This window comes from Zosterops lateralis (genome assembly GCF_965231275.1).
Source record: "Zosterops lateralis genome assembly, chromosome: 20".
In the NCBI taxonomy this organism is placed as follows: Eukaryota; Metazoa; Chordata; class Aves; order Passeriformes; family Zosteropidae; genus Zosterops; species Zosterops lateralis.
Genome location: NC_139780.1, coordinates 11,109,560 through 11,130,207, shown reverse-complemented (window position 1 = coordinate 11,130,207; position 20,648 = coordinate 11,109,560). Strand labels below are relative to the sequence as shown.

The following is a 20,648-nucleotide window of genomic DNA, read 5'->3' as shown; positions in this document are numbered from 1 at the left end:
AGCCTGTGCTAGAATGCCTGAGCTCTTCAGGGAAGGTTTGGGACCTCTCTGGACCCCCAGCCGGGCACTGACAGGTCCTGCTCTGCACACAAAAGGACACCCCTGTTACAATGTGGTTACAGCCCAGGGACCACAGATGAAGGGAAATACTGCAAAAACTGGAGTTTTGCTGATGGGCAGCAAAGAAGGGGCTACACAAGACTTTTTTGCAGCACATTTGGGGACTAGACTGGCATCTGCTGAGGCCTATGCTGGAGTCACAGGCAGGCCTTTGTCCCTAAAAGCCATGCAAATGCTGGAAGTGACTGGGAGGGATGCTGGAGGGGAGACACAGGCTCACAGAGCTCTCACTGCCACGTGCTGCCAATCCCCTTGTCACTCAGTGCCATCCCTGCAGCTCATCCCCCAGGCTGTGCTGCTGCTGGGACATGGGGATAGTGTTTTTATCCTCTTCTGCCTTAATGAGCTCGTTTGTGTGAGGCTGGGTAATGGAGGACGAGGCATTTTAGAAACATCCACTTGGGGAATGTATCCTTGGAGAAGTGAGTGTCAGGACACGTTTGGCTGGTTAAAAACAATAAAGGTGCAAAGAGCAGCGCTGTGTCAGCTGTGCTCCTCTGTGTCCTCTGCAAACACCTCGTGTGTTGTATTGGGCTCCCCACAGCCTCGCAGACAGGTTTTGCTGTATCCAGGTACAGATTTTTTCCCCTCTCTTTGGCTGCTACTACGGGAGTCCAGGCATGCCCGGGCAGCTCCAGCAGGGCCCTCATTGCAACACAGGCAGGAAGAAAACAGTATTTATCCTGTACATCGCTACAGCTAATGACTGCACACAGACACCGAGCTGATGTGGAGGCACAAAGCCCTGCCTGGGTTTGAGGTGGGGAAAAGCTGGGTGCTGCTGCTTTTAACACTTGTGTGGTTTCCTGGCTGCACCACAAACCTGCTCTAAGTTGAATCTGTGGGGCTTTTGAAGTGACTGAACTTCATCTCTCTATGTACACGTTGCAGAGAGTGAGTGAAGACTCAGTGGAGCCCTGGTGTGAGAGAATGGTAGAATCACAGAAGGATTTGGGTTGGAAGGAACCTTAAAGATCATTTAGTCCAACCCTCTTTCCAGGCAGGAATGCTTTCCACTAAACCAGATTGCTCAGAGCCCCATCCATCCTGACCTTGGACACTTCCAGGGATGGGGCAGCCACAGCTTCTTTGGGAAACCTGTGCGAGGGCCTCACCAGCCTCAGAGAGAAGAATTTCTTCCTGATACCTAATCTAAACCCTGCCCTCTGTCAGTGTGTAGCCATTCCCCCTCATCCTGTCCCTTCATGAATTTGTCCCAAGTCCCTCTCCAGCGCTCCTGGAGCCTCTTTAGGCACTGGAAGGGGCTCTGAGGTATTCACAGAGCCTTCTCCAGGCTGAACAACCCCAGCTCTCTCAGCTTGAACATCCTGAGTTGAAAGGGACCCACGTGGATCTGACTCCTCCACGTGGGGAACAGACCCCTCTTCATCTGGGCAACCCAGGGCTTGGAAAATGCTTCTACAGCTGGAGGTGTTGATGTCCCACCAAGGTTACCCCGGGACTCCGAGCTCAGCCTTGCTCCAGGCTCTGTGATCCCACCGCCAGTTCCCTTTCTCCTCATCCCCCCTCCCCCCCCCCCCCCCTTCCCCCAAGCAGGACTCCGATTCCCGACATTTCCCTCCCGCTGCGGGGCTGCTCGGGGGTACCAACGGCGGGGACCGCTCTGGAATCCCCCTCCCTGCCGGGTCCTCCCGCCATTGGGAGCGGCGGGGCCGTGCCGGAGCCCCATCCCACTCCTGCAGCGCGGGGCGGGGCGCGCCGCCCCTCCGCGCCCGGCGGCGGAGGGCGGGGAGGGCGCGTGGAGCCGGGGACACGCTCACGGACACGCACACGGACACGCACACCCAGCGCGGCCCCGCAGCGTGGCTCTGCGGCCAACCCCCGCCAACAAAGACCCCTCCGCCCCCCCCCGGCCGCCGCCCCCCGCGGGATGTAGCCGGGCCGGGAGCCCCAGCGAGGCAGCGGCCCCGCCGCTCCGAGCCCCGCAGCGAGGCCGGGAGGCGGCGGGCTCAGAGGCGCTGCCACCACCATGGGCAAATCCAACAGCAAGTTGAAGCCTGAAGTTGTGGAAGAGCTGACCAGGAAAACGTACTGTGAGTGTCCGGGGGGATGCCGGGGGGATGCCGGGGGTGTGATGGGATCCGCGCTGCCGCCCGGCCCCGCCGCTCCCCCGGGTCGGTGCCGCGGCGAGCGGCGGCTCCTGCGGGGCCGCTCCCGGAGAGGGCGCAGGCTCGGCCGGGCTTTGTTGGAAGAATTCAGGGATTGGCCTGTAAGGAGGAAAAAAAAAACCCATAAGGCAGCAAAGAGACACGGAGAGGGGCAGCGAGCCAGGAGAACGCGCTGTTTTTTCACAAAAACCATCCTCCGTGGCCTATTTCTGAGCCTCCGGGAACGACAGGGCCAGGGCCGCATCCTGCCCGCCCGCGGCGCGCACCGGAGCATCGCGCCCTCCCTCGCCGCCCCCCCGCCCCTGCCCCTGCCCCGAGCATCCTTCCCCCGGCCTGCCCGGCCCCCGGTACTCAGGGATTGTCCTCCCCGGGCCGCCTCCCCGGAGCCCGGCAGCAGCTCCCGGAGCGGGGTGCTGAGCGTCTGGGTGGCTTCCAAAGTTTGGGTGCGTTAGTTTGGAAGGGTTCCCTTTGTTATTGCGCTCTGAAGTGGAGAGAAGAGCCCGACACCGGCGAGTTCGATATTTTTTTCTGAGTATCTCAGTATCAGTTTAATAACCTGATTTTCTGAGCGAGTGGCTTTCCCGTCTGAACCTCCACCGTAATCTAATTAACGTGGCTGGTGCCTCAGCCATCCAGATTTAGCAAAATCATTTTTTTCCCTGAAGGATGCACAAAGGAAACAAAGGCTTTGGTGGCTCAAGTTTGCCTCCCTGCTCGCCAGGTCGCAGATATTCCCCAAACGTGCAGCAGACCTGCGAGCTCTCTCCTCTGTCATTGCTGCAGTCCCACGGCAGCGCTTACCCAAAAAGGCAATAGATTAGGATGCAGCAAGTTCTCCCATATGGAGAAGAGGCAATACTGGTGCATTGCACAACCCTACACGCGGGGTTGCTCTGTGCCCTGGCACAGCCAGCAGCTGGAGGGCAGGTGGTGTGGGCATAGCCGAGCCGAGTGTGATGGTAGGAGAGGCTAGGGTACCCCGGCTGGGCTTCCTCAAAGTGCTCAGGGGGAGGAGGTAGTGAGAATGTGGCAGTGCCAGGTGAGCACGGCCTCGGCTGGAGCTGAGCTGGGTTTGGTGTCCTCACTGCAGCTGTCACCCATGGCGAGTGCGGCCGTGCTGGGCCATGTACCGATAGTGCTGTGCTGCAATCCCCTGCTCTGTTTGCAGCCTCTGAGACGACCTGATCTGTGAGGGAGAGGGATCTGGGAGCAGCCAGCCCCTGCACAGCCTTGTCTGCTGGTGATCTCCTATGTGCTGGGCTTCCTGCACACCTGGGGTGGCTCCTCTGCCCAGGAAGGTGCAAACACCAGTGGGGCCAACATGGGGCACACAGGCAGTGGTGTCCTGTGTCTTACTGGAGCCAGCCAAACACAGCACTGGTGAAACCAATGTCTTTGGCCACAGGGATGTCTCTTTGCTGGACAAGGCCAGCAGGTCATTGCTTTTTTGAATCACTTAATTCCCAACTTTATGCTCCTCTCTTTTGGGTGCCCTCCTCTTTCCACTGCACCCTTTCCAAGAAGGATTGTGATCCCTCCCTCAATGAGTTTCCAGTCTGTCTGGAGCTTTGCCTGCCTGCTCTGGACCTCTTGCTGCCTCTTTTTAAAGACCCCTTTACACCTGTGCAGGTGAGGCAGCAGCACCCAGCAGCACATGGCCATTTGCATGGCTGGAGTCTGGTGCAGCATCCCAGTGTGCCCCAGCAGCATGTGGCTGGTGGTATGGTGCCTGTCAGGGAGAGCTGTCACTAATTCCAGGGTCTGTTTGTTGAGCTCTGCTCATTCCACCTCTCGTCTCTGGGGTTAATTACTTTTGCTGAGCACTTCTGCCCCTTTTCTGCAGCTGTCAAGGCGAGCGTGCATTCCCTTGTCTGGTGAAGCACTTCACAGGGCCCTCTCAGGCACAGCTGAGAGCCTCTGATTTATCTTCAGACCATGGGAGATTGGAAAAATACCAATTTCCTTCTGTGTTTTGGGGAAGCCAGGCAGAGGAGAGGCAGGTAGGAGGGCAGGGCTGCGCTGAGTACAGCAGAAGGAACTGATACAGACTCTTGTGCTGTGGCTGGTGGAACGGCTGGAGCAGGGGACAGTCATACACACAAATCCATGGCCTGCTCAAGAATTTCTGGGGGCCTGCTTGGAAAAGGGTTTTTTTCCCACAGCATGTTGATATTTAGGCACGTTTCTGGAAGACACAAGAGCATCCCTGGCCTGTGCTGCCCACCCCATGTTGTGGCTGCCACATTACCAAGCAAGTGCTGTCTGTGCCTTGTGTGTGGTGCTGTTTCTGCTGTTGCTACAGCACATCTGGGCAGATGTCTCCAGCAGCCCAAACTGATGGGAACCTGCATTTGTCCCAGGGAAGTTCCTGTGGCACCGTGAGCCGTGGCTGTGGTACCTGAAGGGCTTCTCCCACGCTGGGATTTCCTTCCATTGCATCATTTTCTGTTTGTATAAACTTCCATACAAAACAAAGTAAATACCAAAAAGGCCCCTCTCAGTTCTCTGGGATCAGAGGGAAATGTCACCCCCTCTCCCTGCTCCACACATCTTTTCTGCTAATTTATCTCATCCATGGGACACAGAGGACCTCTGCTTCCCCTCAGTGCTCTTCAGTGCCTGGTGGCTCTTGTGTCCATTTTCCTCTCTGAGCTCTCTATCTCCTATTTGTGGTGTTTTTCTGGCCAAGCCTGAGTTGCAGCAATCCTGGGACAAGTAGGAGATGGGAGCAGCCAGGAGAGGAGCATGGCAAGGCTCAGGTGCCAGTTGTGGACAGGGAGGTTGAGCTGAGGATGCTGCAGGGCTGCCATCAACAGCCTCCGTGAGCTGTGAGAAATATTTTCCTGTGTGCATTCAGAGCAGGTCATCCCAGGCCCTGCTGGGAACTGGACATGGAAAGGCAGGAGCCTGGAAGCCTCGTCTCTTGGCTCCCCTCCCCACTCTGCTCCTGACTTGCAGTGCTGGGGGCCAGATTTTAATGGCATTTGGACTCTTAAAGGTACAGAAGGACTTCTTTGAAGTGCTGGCTGCCCAAATCCTGTTGGTTTGGACTCATCTCCGTATGCCTTTCTGTGTCTCTGGGCACCTGAGTGCCCAGGAATACCTGGCAATGCCAAACTCTGCTCTCTGACAGGTGCTGGAATGGTGCTGGTGGGGACAGCCAGGCTGCAGGGCTGTTTAACCCTCCTTGGAGACCAGGCTGGTGCCACACAGGAGCGTGCAGGAGAAGTCAATGCTGAGTAATAATAATACTGAATAATAAATTATGTAATTATTTGTACTTTCATAGATCTTTTCATTGAAAAGACCTCAAAGTGCTTTATAATAATTAATTTATTAATTCTCCTGATGCCTCGTTGGGGTAGCTCAGAGATGCAGTTTGGTGCTGTGTCCCAGGAGGTGGTAACTCCTAAGACTTGAAGGAACCACCATCCTCCCTGGATCACATCCTGTTCCACAGGGATTTAAACCTGAGCTTAACTTGGGCCAGGTGCTCACAGCTTAGGGCCACAGTGGGATTTGGGATTGTGTTTAAGAGCCTTGTAGAGCCACAGTCAGAGGGTTCTGCTCAGCTGGAGATTTATGAAGCTCCTGAGGCGTGACTGCAGCCTGAATGAAGTGTGTGATGTGCACATGTGCAGTTGTGGGTGCACAATACATGTCCTGGGTGGAAATGACTTGGTGTGGACTCCTGAGAAAGAAACTGGGAGAGAAATACAGTTCTGAATGTCCCTCCTTGCAGCAGCACTCCCAGGCCAGTCACCCTTAAAATCACGAAGCAGTTTTAAAAAATGTGCACTTGTTTCAGAAGAGCACATTTTAGCTCTTTTTTTCCAGTCATTTTGGGGAGTATTGGCTCTCAGGGTTCCCTTTGCACAGCTCTTGCCTGTGTCCAGAACTAGCACTGTGTTATTTTTGAGGCTGCAATAGCTGAGCAATCAGGCATGCTCAGAGCTCTGTTGGTGCAGCAGCAGCATCGCTCTGGGGCCAGGTTGGGGTCAGGATGGTTGGGGATGGTGGTTCTGGTGCTCCTGAGGCCACACTGGGGCTCAGGGGAAGGTGTGGGAGCCACAGCAAGGGTGCCAAAATGACACTCAGGCTGCAGAGTGGGTGTGAGGAAGATGCTCTTTTCCCAAGAACTGCATCCCACCCACTGTGATCTATTTTGTGGATTTTAAACTCACTCCGGCATCATCCTTTTCTGCTTTTTCACAATAAGCCACAAAATTGGCTCCGTTGCTCGACAGTAATGCAGGGAATTAATGGGCATTAGTTTAAGAGCAAGCTATAAACATATTGATTTGTAGTTACGGGGGTACGTGGTGGCTGGTGGAATTCTGTGGGAAAGGAAATTCTATGATTGCAGCAGTTTTCAGCCAGGAAAAGGGATTGGTTCCCTGCTGGCTGCGCCAGGCTGGGGCTTTGCTCCACCGTGCCACCCCCATGCTGAGGAAATGTGCTGGCTGGGGCAGTGGGCAGGAGCAGAGGAGGGACCTTGTTAACTCCCCCCACTGCTCCTGGTTTATTTTTAGCCTCCGAAGTGTTTGGCCTCAGGCACTGGGTTTCTCTGCCAGGTTGATTTGTGTTGAAATCCCTCCTGTTGCTCATCCAGCAGAAAGTGGGGTGAGCTGGCCAAGTGGCTATGGACCCATTATCCCTCAGTGGCAAATGCTGGGTGAAATTGTCAGTGTGGTTGACTTTTAACAGGCCTTGGAGTGACAGGACAAGTGGGAATGGGTTCAAACTGACAGAAAGCAGAGTTAGATAGGATATCAGAAAGAAATTCTTCTCTTTGAGGGTGGTGAGGCCCTGACACGGGCTGCCCAGAGAAGCTGTGGCTGCCCCATCCCTGGAAGTGTCCGAGGCCAGGTTGGTTTGGGGCACTGGGGCAGGATGATGGGCAGGAGGTACCAGAGGGATGCCCAAGGGCTGGAGTTTGTTTGGGGCCTGGTTTTGCTGCAGCCACATGTAAGCCAGAGCTGTGAAAGGAGTTGCTGTGGTGCAGGTTCACTGCAAGGTCCATGTGGACCTGATGTGCTGTCTCTGGAGGTCTGGAGGCATCTCCAACTCCTTCTCCAAGGCGACCCCAACCTGCTCCCAGTGAATCCGACCCAGGGCATCCCACACACACAGAGACCTGGGGATGCGTAAGTAGATGCAAAAGCAAAACAAGTTTTGCGGTTTCAGAAGCAAGTTTTGAGGAGTCCCTGCAGTCTCTGGGAGGTTCTTGCAGTGCTAGGGTGGGAAGGGGAGATGTGACTGATGTCCTGAGGGTTCCCTCTGTGGCAGAGTGGAGCAGCCGTCCCCACCGGCCACACTCGTGCCGCTGCTGCTCCGGCATCACAAGAATCATATTTCATTTATCCCCTGACATGTTAATGGATCTGCTTAACCACTCTCCTGACCTTTGCTGCTGCCGCTATAATTAAGGTTGTGAAACAAGAAGCTCTGAAGGCATCAAAGGAAGCGGCTGCTTCAGGGAGGAGCCTGCAGGCACGCTCACTCTGTTATCGGGGTGACATTTGTGGGGTCACTTTATTCCTCCTTCCCCTCCTTGTTCTCCTGGATCTTCTAGAGAGCTGGATGCCAAGGGAAGCCAGAATTCGTGCCCTGGGCACCATGGGGTTCTCAGCCCCAGGGCATGGTCTGTGTTGCTTCCATCACCATCACTGCCATGGGTTCCCCAGCTTGGTGGTGCCAGCACAGGGCTCCCTCCCCACCCCTCCTGCTGCAAGGAGGGCTGCCTGTGCTTCATCCACCTGTTTCTCCAGCATCTTCTGATCAATGACTGGACCAGTGGAGCTGCTCTGGGTCTCTGTGCCACCCCTCAGTGCACAGTGATCCCCACAAGAGAGACTGGGAGGGCAGCAGAGGTGGCCCTGCTGCCAGCAAGGCTTTGCCTTGAGCATCCTCCTGACCTTCCCATGGCTCCAGGGAGTGATGGATGAGCCAGAGGCACTTCCTTTCCTACTTCCCGTGCTAGTCTAGAGGGAAATTTTCTCCTCTGTCCAGGGCAGGAATTGCTGCTCAGGTTGGGATGGCACCTTGGAGTGCCAGATGACACTGAAATCCCCGTGGCCATGGGATGGATGTAAGCAGCTGGCAGGACACAGCTGCCTGCCCTGGCTGGGCAGGGAGGCTGCTCCATCCATCTCTGCTCCCAGAAGCTCTGGGAATCCTCTGCCCTTCCAGGCATTGCTGTGTTGACTCTTGGGGAAGCTGGGATTCAATCCTGGAACAGACCTGCTGCAGCCACCAGCTCCTGCTGTGAAGGTGCTTCAGCCTGATTCAGTAATTTCCAAATGAAGACACTGTCCTTTGCCCTTCCTCTCCTGCCTTCACTTCAAAGAACAACTGCTGCTTTTTTCCCCTAAACCAAATTTCCAAAGCCTAATGTCGGGCCCTTAAATATTTAATAAAGTCTAAAAAGGATTTCAGCCGCATATTGGCTTTCCTGTTGGTACCAGCCCCAGGGGAGATGAGAACTGCTCATGGACCTGTTTATCCAGTCTGGGAGTGAGGCAGACCACTAATGCAACCGCCGGGGAGGAGATGCCAAACACCCTCCTCTGCTCTGAGTACTGCTCCGTGTCTCAGAGTAACAAATGACACCAATAACGCTCTCAGGCTCGAGCTCCCAATGTCTCAGAGCTCCCAGACCTGTCATGGTGCTGGTGATATCTGTGTCTGACGGGGAGAGAGGCCAAATTGGGAGTGGGGATGTCCCGCTGTGAAAGGCAGGCAGCTCTGGCTGTGTTGGTGCCCACACAGTTGAGGTTCATTCCAGATCCCTTGGAGATGTTGCAGGGGTGGGCTCCCACACAGGGACACCCCAGTGTGTGGGTGATGTGGCCAGGAGCAGGAATGGGCACAGGGCTGAGGCTCCCAACAGTGGCTGGGACAAGGTGGGAGCCAAAAAAAATTACAGCAGTCATATTCCAGAAACAGTGTTTGCATGGGGGTGGCCCTGGTGTCACAGTTGTGTTTTACAGCCTCTTCCTCAGAGCTGTCCCTGTGCTGCCTGGGAGCAGGAGCACAGCCCAGCCAGGGGTGCTCTGGTGGTCCCAGAGCTGGCAGAGAGCAGGGGACTAGGACATTGTTAAGGAGTTCAACCTGAATTTTAATGAGACCACATAATCAGGACCAAACTACCCAAATTTCCAAACTGCTGATGTGTGTCCTAAAAGTTACCTTCATCAAATAGAGACTTGAGTGAGCTTTGAGTGCCCCAGGATGGGCTGATGGATGGTCCCAGGGGAGGAGGCAGCTGCAAGAGTTCACCCCTTCCCTCCACCACCGTGCAGCTCCTGTGGGCACTGGTCTCTGTGCTGGGGGCAGTGCACTGGGAAACCTTGTGCCAATGTTCCTGCTGTCCCTGGAGTGCTTCCCCCTGAATTGCACAAAGCCCCCTGACAGCCCAGGCTGCCAGAGGTGATCCCGGGCAGCCCTGGCACACAGAGGTTCTGTGTGCCCATTCTGTACCAAACAAGTGCTGCCCAGCCCCTGTTTGGGGGCTGGATGAAATCCCACAGCTGCTGCACTCACCTGCAACAGCTCTGCCGTGCTCTTGGCTGAGTGTTTTGTGGGGGACAAGGCCTGGAACTGGGAGTGACCACTCAGGTTGTGATGTGTTTAGCCCAGGTAACTCACTCGGCAGAGCCAGGGGCTGGCACTGAATCCCCCTGTGCAAACCGATGGGACTTTGCTGTGTCCATGTTTGCAGGTGTGAAGTCTGCACCGAGTACCTGCTGTTCCGAGCCCAGTGGTGGCTCTGAGGGACCAGAGGCGAATTCTGCAGGGGCTGTTCAGACCGCGATGCTGACGCTGTGGTCCCGGGGGCTGGAGTGAAGCCGGAGCGAGAGCACGCACGGCGCTGCCGAGCCAGGAGAGAGGGAGGGAGGGAGCGGAGAGCTCCTAATTGGTCAATATTAACATTGTGATGATGCTGAGAGTGGAGTTTGTATCAGATTTACGTTCAGAAAACCCTTAAATACGTATTTCGCCGAGGCGAGGGGCGGGGTGTGTTCGGCATGAATCGCGGGCTGTGCGGGGCTCACTCACCCCGCAGCCCCCGGGTGTTTTAGGCAGGAGGGGCCCCTCAGCGCACACATGAGCGCCCCGGGCTCCTCCGCCCGATTCCTGCACGCATGAGCACCCAATTAACACATACATCAGCGCGCAATTAATTTCCATGCGAGCACCCAGGCGGATTGATGCCCGGCTGCCCGGTGAATTCCCGCTGCATCCTGCGCTGCTGCTCCGTGCATGAGCGCCCCGCTGGTTGCTGCATGAGCGCCCAATTAATAGGCGCACGTGCCTGCAATTAGCTCATGCCTGAGTGTCCAATTAATTCATGCGTGAGCACCTGGTGCATTCACACCTGAGTGCCCAATTAGTGCGTGCACAAGTGTGTTATCTCCTAATTACGCTAATTTACACATGAGTGCCCAATTAGCGCACGCAGCTGTGCCCGGCGAACGGACGCGTGAGTGCTCAATGAATCCGTGCATGAGCGCCCCGCGAATTCATGAATGCCCGCAGAAATGGATGCGTGAGCCCCCAGCTGGTTCGTGCAACTCTCGCCGCAGCACACTCGGGCAATTCATGCATGAGCACCCGCATAATTAATGCACGAGTGCCCAGTTAGTCCACGCATGATCTCCCGGTGTGTTTTTGCATGAGTGCCCCTCTGGCTCAGGCATGGATGCCCAGTTAGTGCGTGCATAAATGCCCCATTCTTTCACGCCTGAACACCAACTTAGCTCACGCAGGAGCACCCATTGTGGGTGCCTAATTTTCCCTGCCCTGGGCACTGCTCTGAGCACCCACAGCAGCCCCAAAACCTGATGGGAGCCCCTTCTTAGGGTGATGTGCTGGCGCCTCCAGATTGGGATGCCCGGGGACCCTGTGAAGGAGCCACAGCAGGTCACTGTGGGAAATAAATGCCACAGAAGTGCCCCTGCCATGACCCAGTGTGTGGTGCTGGACCAGTTGCCCGTGGGTTGGCACAGCCCATGAGCTGGCATAGCTGGAGTGCTCTGTGGCGGTGAGGGAAACCACTTTGTGCCTGGAAATAATTAACTGGTTTTCCTGATAAGGCTGCGGTGCCCACGGCCCCACGGGATCAAGGTGCTGCCCTAGCAGCTGGGGCAAGGGGAGGCGTGTGGGGGCTCGGGGGAGACTCCTCCCTGAGCCTTTGGGAACCCAAACCTGCATAAGCACAGAGCCGTGCCGTTGGTTTTGGCACACAGGGGCTGAGCTGAGTGTGCACAGTCCTACTCAGGGTCCAGCCCTACAGCTGTGGCCAAACCCCTCTGCCCCTGCACACGGGGGAAGGGATGTCAGCACAAAACAAGCCCCTGTGGGGCTGAAGCATCACGTCACCTCGTGCATCTACCGTGACCAGGGGTCTGTGAACCATTCGAGTTCCTCCTAGCCCCCTTCCCGCCGCGGTCCATCGAGCGGCGAGCTCCCTGCGGCAGGGCCACGGACGGGGATTTGCAGTCCAGGGTCCCTCCTCTCCTCTCCGCCTGGAAAACACAAATTAACAGGCTTGAGCACTGATTAACCAGAGCTGATTCTTGCTGCAGTGGCAGCTGGGTGGTGGGAGGAGAGGGGGCACGCGAAGGGCGGGTGGTGACGGAGCTGTCACTCCTCGCCTGTGCCACTGGGATTGATGGAGAGGTGGGGGAGAGGGCTGGGGCGGGGGGGGGGGGGGGTGAGTTAGGTACCGGCAGCTGCGAGAAGGGGGCTGGGGGCTACTTGGAGCCTCTGCCCCTCTGCGCTGTGTGAGACGCGAGGCACCAAAACCTTCCTCCCAGCTGAGGCGGGAGCGGGAAGGGATCAGCCAGCGAAGAGAGAGGGCCCTTGGGTGCGGTGTGGCCGTGTGGGGCACTCCTGAGCTGCTCTGGGTGCCGGTCCCTGTCCCCGCTGCCTGTCCTGTGTGCTCTGAGTCCCGTCCTTTGGCCGATTCTCCGCTCTTTGCCCGATTCCCCGCTCTCTGCACGATGCCGCTGCCGCGGTGCGGGGCTGAGCGCACGGGCCGGCGCCTGCGGGGCGCCGCTGGGGCTCCCGGCTCGGCGATGCCTCTTCCAGCCTTGTGGTTCGTAACAAATGATAATACTCTGCCTTTATTTAGCGCCTTTCATCCCCAAGGAAGCCGGGGCACGCCGCTACTAACGAGCTGCTACGTGCGCTATTTATATGCCTCCCCACCGCAGCTGTGGGAGCGGCGGTCCCTGGAGCACGGCACGGCAGCTGAGCCCGCCTCCTCGCTGGAGCACGGCCAGGGACCCGTGGGATGCTCTGTGGGGCTGCTGTGGGGTCAGCCCTTTGTTTTGGGGCCTGCCTGGCCGAGGTTTATATCGCTGCAAATTGATGTGTGTCGGCTGAGCACCGCGCCGTAATCGATGCCGCGGGAGGGAAATGCAGCAGCTGCCGCTGCACAGGTTCTGTCTGTGAGCCCGGCGGGGCTCTGCCTGCCGGGGACATGTGGAGCAGGGGGACAGCCCCGTCCCCGCCGTGTGTCCTCCGTCCCCAGCCTCAGGATAGGTGGCTCAGCCACGCATTCAGCAGCGTGACCCCAAGGCTTCTGTGGCTGCAAGTCGGGCATTAGCATTCCTAATTGGTGCCACCCGGAGTGTCAACACCCAGCAGGGCCGGAGCGGCTGGGAAGTGGCAGCCATGAAGTCATCTGCTGCTGCTGCAGTCCGTTTTACCTGCCTCGAGGCCTCACGCTCATCCTCCTGCTTCCACCTGCCCATAACAGCAGATACAGGGAGGCAGGCGCTGCTCAGTCCCTGATCCCACACTGGATCGGGGCTGGGGTGGTTCCCTGCCCTGGGAGCACTCTGCATCTGGGCACAGGGGACGTTTGGTGGCAGTGGAGAGGTGAACCCAGAGGTGGGTGGTTTTCCAAGGGCTGAGAGATGAGGCTGTGCTCCCACCTCAGTACAAACCCCACAGATTCCCCAGCCCCCAAGGCTGGAGGACAGGCACTGGTGCTGGGGGAGTGATGGGGCTCCATGTGGCTCTGTGCCTGGATGCACATTAACAAATCCCTCACTGGGAGCCCTGTGCTGATTTCCAGCCTGGCACCTGAATGGTTCCCTCCCTAGGAAAAGCCTCTCCCGAGAGCATCACACATCTCTCCTGCGGCACGAGGGGAGCTGGCTCTGTCCCTCCCTCCTGCCTCAGCCCAAGCGTGTCATTACCAGCATTTCTCCCGTACTATAAAAAGCACAAATTTCTTAATTGTTTCCTGCTGGAGTTGAAAGGCAGCTCCCGGGCCCAAAATAGCACGTTGGGGGAAAAGCAGTCGAACAAGAGAGAGCAGAAGGCAATTTGCGTGGAGGGGCTGAGCCGAGCTCTGACTGCAGCCCCGGCTGCTGCTGCAGTCCGTTTTACCTGCCCCTAGGGCTCACCCTCATCCTCCTGCTTCCACCTGCCCTCCTTGGTGCTCATGGGTGCTTGGGCCTGCAGAGCTGGTGCCTGGGGCATCCCCTGAGCATTCTCAGGGTGGAGGTCATGACTTGTGTCTCAATGAAGGTGTGTGCAGGGAAGCCTGTTCCTGTTCCTGTCACTCAGCATCTCTCTTTTGCAAGGATGCTTCTGTTCTTTTTTTTTTTTTTTTTTTTTTGGGGGGGAGGGGATGGGGAAATCCCTTGGAATTGCTATGACTGATGTTTTAGCCCACCCCAGCTCAGCTGCTGGATGCAGCATGTCCTTCCTGGCTCCCTCCTGCCAAGAGACTGCTGCCTGCCCAAAACAAACCACCCTCCAAATCCCTTCTGTGACCCTGCCAAAGCCCTCAGTGCTCTTTGTCCCAGATGCTGAGTGTCCCTGTGCCTGTGTCCCCTCTCCTGGGGAGCTGCTGCCCTGACACGCTGTGGTGCTACAGTGGGTGCTGCTTTTGCTGAATCCCAGGGGAAGTGGGGGAATTGAAGGCTCTGTCCCTTCAACGACCCCTATGCTGGGATGGAGAGACCTTCCAGTGCATGGAGACAGCCTTGGGCACAGAAATTGCTGCTAGCAGGGATTCTGGAGCCACAATCCAGCTGGAGATGAGTTGGGGGCTGCTGTGTGCCCTCCTGGCTGCCCACTGCTGCTGCCCCAGCCTTCATCTCTGAGCTCTGCGCCTTCTGCCAGGCACGTTACAAATCTTCCTGATGGAAAATTGCTTTCTTTTCTTCCCCTTGCTATCCAAGGTAATTGGCATCTGTTGGTGTGTCTTCGGTCTCTATTTTTATCAGCCGTTTACACATTGACATCTCCACTTGCCTCATTATCCCTGCGCCTTTCAGACCTGGGGCTTTTTCATCATTATTTAGATGCACGACGCAAAGGAAATGACAAATGAGGCCGTTTCCCACTGTGCCCACCTGCTGGCACCTGGCTCCCCGCTGTGGGGAGGCACAGGCACAGCTCCTGCAGTGGGACATGCAGTGACAAGTGCCAGCCCCCTGCCCAGCATCCCTCATCCCTCAAAGCCTTTCCTCTGCTGAGGACATTTTTCATCTCAGCAGCTGTCCCTTGGCTGGGGACACTTGGGGTTGCCAGTGTTGTCTGTTCTCTAGTTTGTCGTATTTTGGGGTTTTTTCCAGAGCCTGGTGAGGCTTCTCAGGGTGCTGGGATGGGTTTGATGATGTTTCTCCAGAGGCAGCTGATACCTGGGGGGATGCCAGCCCTGGGGCTGTGCCTGTGCCCACGTTCAGTGTGTCAATATCAGGGCCAGGCAAGTCCCTTCCCTGAGCCGCCTCCAGGCAGATGTTTCAGCAGATGTTTTCAGGGATGTTTAGGGAAGATGAGACAGCAGGGCCAGATCCTCCCCAGGCATGATCAACTTGTCCCCTTCATGGTCCATCTGTAGTTCTGCACTCCCTGAGCACAACACAAAACATCTTGGGAGTCTCCCTGGTTTTGGGGGTCCCCAGCCCCTGCAGCCCTGGCCCCATGGACCACCTGGGCTGGCCCAGGATGTGCTTCAAAAGTAGTTTCTGCCACATGGGGAACACTTGGCAGCTCATGAAGTGAGTGAGCCTGGGACATCCCCCAAGAAAATCATTGTTGGGAGCCCCAGATATTCCCCAGGGAATCACTGATGGGCAGAGGAACACCTGTCACTGCAAAAGCACTGAATTTCTGTCTCTTTTTTTTCCTCTTTTCTCCTGTTTTCTCTTGCAGTCACAGAGAAGGAGGTGCAGCAGTGGTGAGTGCCTGCCCTGGTGGTGAGCTGGCTGGGGCATGGGGATGTGGGCAGGGGACAGGAGCTGGTGGCACTCAGCCACCCCACTGGCCAGGCAGAGCAGGGATGTGCAGGGGGTGTGGGCAGGTGCACCCGTATTGGGGTGCAGGTGCTGCCTCACAGAGGGAAGAGGAGAAAACAGAGGGGTTTTCCTTGCACACCCTATGCAAGGGCTGGGTCCTAGTGGCTCTTCCCTCCCCATATGAGCGGCCAGAGTGTGGGGACATGGGGACTGTCCATGGGGACTGACCTGGTGAAGGAGGCTGGTGCTGTCCCAGCATGTTCCCTTTGGCTGCAGGGGCTGTCAGGGGTAGGATCCACGGTTTCTTGCCAGCAGCATGGTCTCACTCCATCCCCTCCACCCCACCGAACACAGCGCCCTAGAAAAGCCACTGCTTCCCTTTCATCTCCCTATCCCACCAGTCAAGGTTTGCTTTCTTTATCTCTTTCTCTCATCCTTCCCCCCCCCACCCGATGAGTCATAGCTGCAGCAACGTGAAAACGATGTCACCGGCACTTCGGTTTCCCACCTCGCCACCCCCTTCCCCTCCTCCTCCAGCCCTTGTCCCGCTGCAGCGGGTACCTGACAGATCTGGGCGAGGTGTTGCATAATATCCACGTACCCCACGTGATCCCCATGTGGTCCCACATGCTCCCTTCGTGCTCTCTGCGTGGTGCCCACACCCACGGAGCCACTGAGCCCCTTCCCTGCTCCCTCTGGTGCAGCTGCACTTTCCAGCACCCAGGTCCAGCCTGCAGCTGGCACCGAGGGCTTTTTGGGGTGTTTAAGCATTGATGTGTTTTGGAAATTAACTGGGCTGTGTCAGCTGAGGACAAGGACCCTGCTGCACCCCCCAGCTTCTCTGAGCAGCTTTCATTTGCGGTCATGCAAAAATTATCATGGAATATCCTGAGTTGGAAAGGACCCACAAGCATCATCGTAAGTCCAACTCCTGGTCCTGCACATCCCAAGAATCCCATGTACCTGCAGGTGTTGCCCAAACACTTCTTGACCTCTGGCAGGCTCGGTGCCATCACCACTTCCCTGGGGAGCCTGTTCCAGTGCCCAGCCACCCTCACAGAACTCAGTGGTCACTGTGCCATTTTTTTTTTTTTTGCCAGAGCATGGCTGCAGCATGGCATTGCTGTCAGTTCTGGCTGGGCAGTGGGTCCCTGTCACCTCCCATCTCCCAGAAAATGTTCAACATAAGCCTGGTTGTGACCCTTTTGCTACTTGTGGGCTGGCAGCAGGTTGGAGCAGTGCAGTGGGCACCACTTGGTGTCACTGATGCTACTCACTGCTTGTCCCCACTGCCACCCTCCCTGTGGTGCCCACAAGGACCTCATCCACAGGGCTGGGATGCTGTGGGTGGGTGATGGGAGTGACACAGGGAGCACCTGGGGACCTTCCCAGTTCCAGCCCACTGCAGCACTGGGGAGAGCCTCCCACCTGTGTGGGGAGACCCTCCTGGGCCCACGCTGTGCCCTCCATTCCCAGGTACAAGGGCTTTATCAAAGACTGTCCCAGCGGGCAGCTTGATGCCGCCGGCTTCCAGAAGATCTACAAGCAGTTCTTCCCCTTTGGTGACCCAACCAAATTTGCCACCTTCGTTTTCAATGTCTTTGATGAGAACAAAGTAAGTCTGGGATGCAGAGGCGCTGGATCAGGGCCGGGCCCATGGGGATGGTGGGATGGGTTTGGAATGTGTCTGCCTGGCACTGGAGGAGCAAAATATTCCAGCGCTTCCTGGGGCATGAAATAGAAACAGCGCAGCTGGAGTGAACCCCCATGCTTATTATAGCTGGGGAGAGTTACGTGGGGAAGGGTGATGGAGTGGCAAAGCAGGAAAGGAGAAATGCAGTGTTGTGGTGCTGCTGACAAAAGCCCGTCCATGCAGTGCCCCCTGCATTCCAGAGCTGCTCCTGCCGGGATGCTCGCAGCAGCTGGATCACAGTGCTGGGGATAAATGTGCATCACTCCTCCCTTCCTGCTGCTGCTGTTTTGGATGTGGCCCCTCAGAGGGGATACATGGGCAGGGAGGACTTTACTGACAGCAGCATCCTGACCCCTCCTTTCCTCCCCCAGGATGGGAGGATCGAGTTTTCAGAGTTCATCCAGGCACTGTCGGTCACCTCCCGGGGGACTCTGGATGAGAAGCTGAGGTGTAAGTGCTCCCCATGGGGTGCTGGTGGGCTCAGCCCCACGAGGGTGCTGAGATGTGTGTCCAGGGAGGGGCCACAGCCCCTTGGGTGCTGTTCTGTCTTGCAGGGGCATTTAAGCTGTATGACTTGGACAATGACGGATACATCACGAGGAACGAGATGCTGGACATTGTGGATGCCATTTATCAGATGGTGGTAAGAGGGGCAGGGGGAGCACAGGGTGAGCAGCCCCTCGGGGTCCCTGGTGGGCTGGAGCTTGGCTTTGTGGGAATGCTGAAACACCCCCAATTCCTTCTTTGGCCTTTCTCAGTGCAGGGGTTGTGGCCATCATGGCCAGGGCAGTGTCTGGGTCTGATTGCTGAGGGACGTTCTAGTGCCAACACTGTCCCCTTGCACCCTGTCCTAATGTGGGGTGTGGGGGGATAGTCCTCTCCTGGGGACACCCTCCAGGCAGGTGTGTGATGTGACCCTGTCCTGCTTCTGCAGGGAAACACAGTGGAGCTTCCTGAGGAGGAGAACACACCAGAGAAGAGGGTGGATCGGATTTTTGCCATGATGGACAAGGTGAGGATGCTTGGGGTTTTTTCCCCTGTGGCCAAGTGATTTAGGAGGTGCTGTGGGTCCTTTTGCTGCATCTTGGCTTCTGCAGGTGCCTCCTTGCCCCACCAACACAAGATCTCAGCTGCTGCCAAGATCACTGTGGGATACCCACAACCCTCTGGGATCCCTGTATCCATTTTAGGGTCTCCAGGGTGACATTGTCCCCTCCATGGCTGCAGGCATGGGTGGCTCCATGGGGAAACGGATGCTGAGGCAAGGGAGTGGGGAGGATGTGTCTGCTGGTGTGGATGTGCTGGGGTGTTGGGGTGCTCAGCTGGGGTGAAGCAGTGCAGTGACAGGAGTGTTTTGCAGAATGCAGACGGGAAGCTGACGCTGCAGGAGTTTCAGGAGGGCTCCAAGGCCGACCCCTCCATTGTGCAGGCTCTCTCCCTCTACGATGGGCTCGTATAGTCCGGAGCCGAGCGGCGGTGAGTGCAGAACCGGGGTCTGGGGGCCCCATCTCCCACCTCCCTCGTGCCATTCCCACCTTCCCCAGGAACAGGCAGCTGATTCTCCTCTGCTGAAGCACCAAAACATGGATATCCCCCCCAAATCCAGCCAGGGGGAATACTGCTCCCATTCTGATAGGTTTCTCCCAGTCCTCCCTGTATCACAGAGCTCCCTCAGAGCTCATCATCCCATGGAGATGGAAATGTTTGCCCGCGGCATAGCTCAGTCCCTCACCAGCAGATGTGGCTGCAGAGGAGGCAGGGAGGCAACTGGTGTGCTGGGGGCATGGGGACACTCCAGAGACAGATTACATTAAATGTTTTATTTATCTTATATCTTACTATATTATGCCCTGGAGCTGGGTTTGGCACAGCAGTGTTGGGGACACTGGTTCACATCATCATACAGGTGCTGGGCTGAGCACCCCGTGGTCCTTGCTGTGCCCTGTGCAGCTGTGCAGAGTCCCTTGGAGTGTTTTTGGTCATCACAGTCCAGGCAGTGTCCTGGGGCTGGGGTGTTTTTTAACCCCACTGAAGTTTTGAGATTTTCTATCTATTCTGTTTAAGCTTTGCCCTTCCAGCTATGCTGGTGTCACATGAGATTGTCACAAGGGGGGGATCCCAGCAACCCAAATCCCAGTTTGGCTGGATTGCACGTGGCTAATCAATGAGATGGGTACGATGGATAGCTCAGAGATAGGATTTAATGCCTCTGACTGAAGGCAGCATCCAAAGACCAGGGACATGATTAGCCTGGCATTTTATAGGGTTTTACCCAGGAGTAGGTGTCCAAACTCGGTTACAGGGCAGGGGCTCGACCTTATAAGTCTAAGGTCTTGTACCAGTGGGGCTTACTCTATTAGCATCTTCCTAATGTCCCATCTCCCAAGGTCTCGGGTTTATTCCCTCTGTGTAGGGAACCTGGGCTATGCTTTGATCTGTCTCAGGTAATTCCCAGGCTTTCACATGAGGTGGCCACAGGGGTTTCTGGCCATACTTCTCACCCTATTTCCCTTCTCCCCACCCTGTCCTGCAGATGCCTGGGGGAAGATGCTCTCCGTGCCATCTGACCACCGCCGCGTGAAGCTTGCCTGTCCCTCCCGGCCTCCCTTTCTGTTCCTCCAGCCAGGGATGCCCTCAAAGCGTGAGCTCGCTCCCCCTCTCTGCACTCTGAACCAGCCGCTGCCATTTGCCAACTTCTGCTTTTTCCAAAAAAAACCAAACCAACGAACCCTGCGCCAGACCCCGGTCTGAGCGGCAGCGAACGCCCAAGACTTCAGGGCCAGGGGAATGGGTGGAGCATCGCCATGGGCAGAGCGCCCTCTCGGCCTCTGAGCCCCCTTTGCTCCCTTTTTCCTACATTTTGGGATGGGACTGCGGATGCGCTGGTGGGATCCTCTCTTGGGAACCATCTGGCCAGAGCCCAAAGGTACCGGGGGGCTGCACCCCCAGTGTGCCCATGTGGGGTGGCTGGGGAGCCGAGGCAGCGACGGCGATTGGGAACAGAGTCCTGGTGTCACCCACCATGCCGCTGGCAGCCTGGCTCGGCTCTCTAGGGATATATATTATATTGTTATTATTTTAAATTTTTTTTTTTTTTTTGTGAGACAGTATTGTGCTTTTTGGTTTGGTTTTTGTTTTGGGTTTTTTTGGTTTTTTTTCTTCAGTGGAAAAAAGTGAGGCTTTTTTTTACATGCCTATCTCAACGATCGATATCCTTATTTATTTGTTGTAAATGTGGCTGCTGTGTTTCATCTCTCGTGTGTGTGTCCACCCACCCAGGTGAGGATTTGTAAGGTTTACATGCTCGTACACTATTGCGGGGACCCGGGAGCCTGCAATAACAATGAAGCCAAAAATCTGCCTTCCCCCTTCTCCTCCCACCCCTCGTATCCCAAGCTCCGTGGGCTGGCTGCTGTTTGGAGGGGATGCTGTAGGTTCTTT

At 56.5% G+C, this 20,648-nt stretch overlaps 1 protein-coding gene across 1 annotated transcript; it reads left to right on the top strand.

Annotated features, from left to right (window-relative positions):
- Positions 1-2,070: 2,070 nt before the first annotated feature.
- Positions 2,071-20,413, top strand: NCS1 (neuronal calcium sensor 1). The gene is made up of 8 exons (XM_083875844.1): positions 2,071-2,174; positions 15,432-15,456; positions 16,991-17,129; positions 17,579-17,657; positions 17,762-17,850; positions 18,142-18,219; positions 18,568-18,683; positions 19,741-20,413. The coding sequence occupies exons 1-7, from the start codon at positions 2,111-2,113 to the stop codon at positions 18,664-18,666; spliced, it is 573 nt and encodes a 190-aa protein (XP_083731970.1). The 5' UTR covers positions 2,071-2,110; the 3' UTR covers positions 18,667-18,683; positions 19,741-20,413.
- The last annotated feature ends 235 nt before the right edge of the window (positions 20,414-20,648 follow it).

Bases quoted from the DNA above. Each gene is read 5' to 3' on its own strand.
- NCS1 (XM_083875844.1), top strand. From the start codon at position 2,111: ATGGGCAAATCCAACAGCAAGTTGAAGCCTGAAGTTGTGGAAGAGCTG. The intron at 15,457-16,990 runs GTGAGTGCCTGC...CTCCATTCCCAG, and splicing joins GAGAAGGAGGTGCAGCAGTG to GTACAAGGGCTTTATCAAAG. The intron at 17,130-17,578 runs GTAAGTCTGGGA...TTCCTCCCCCAG, and splicing joins ATGTCTTTGATGAGAACAAA to GATGGGAGGATCGAGTTTTC.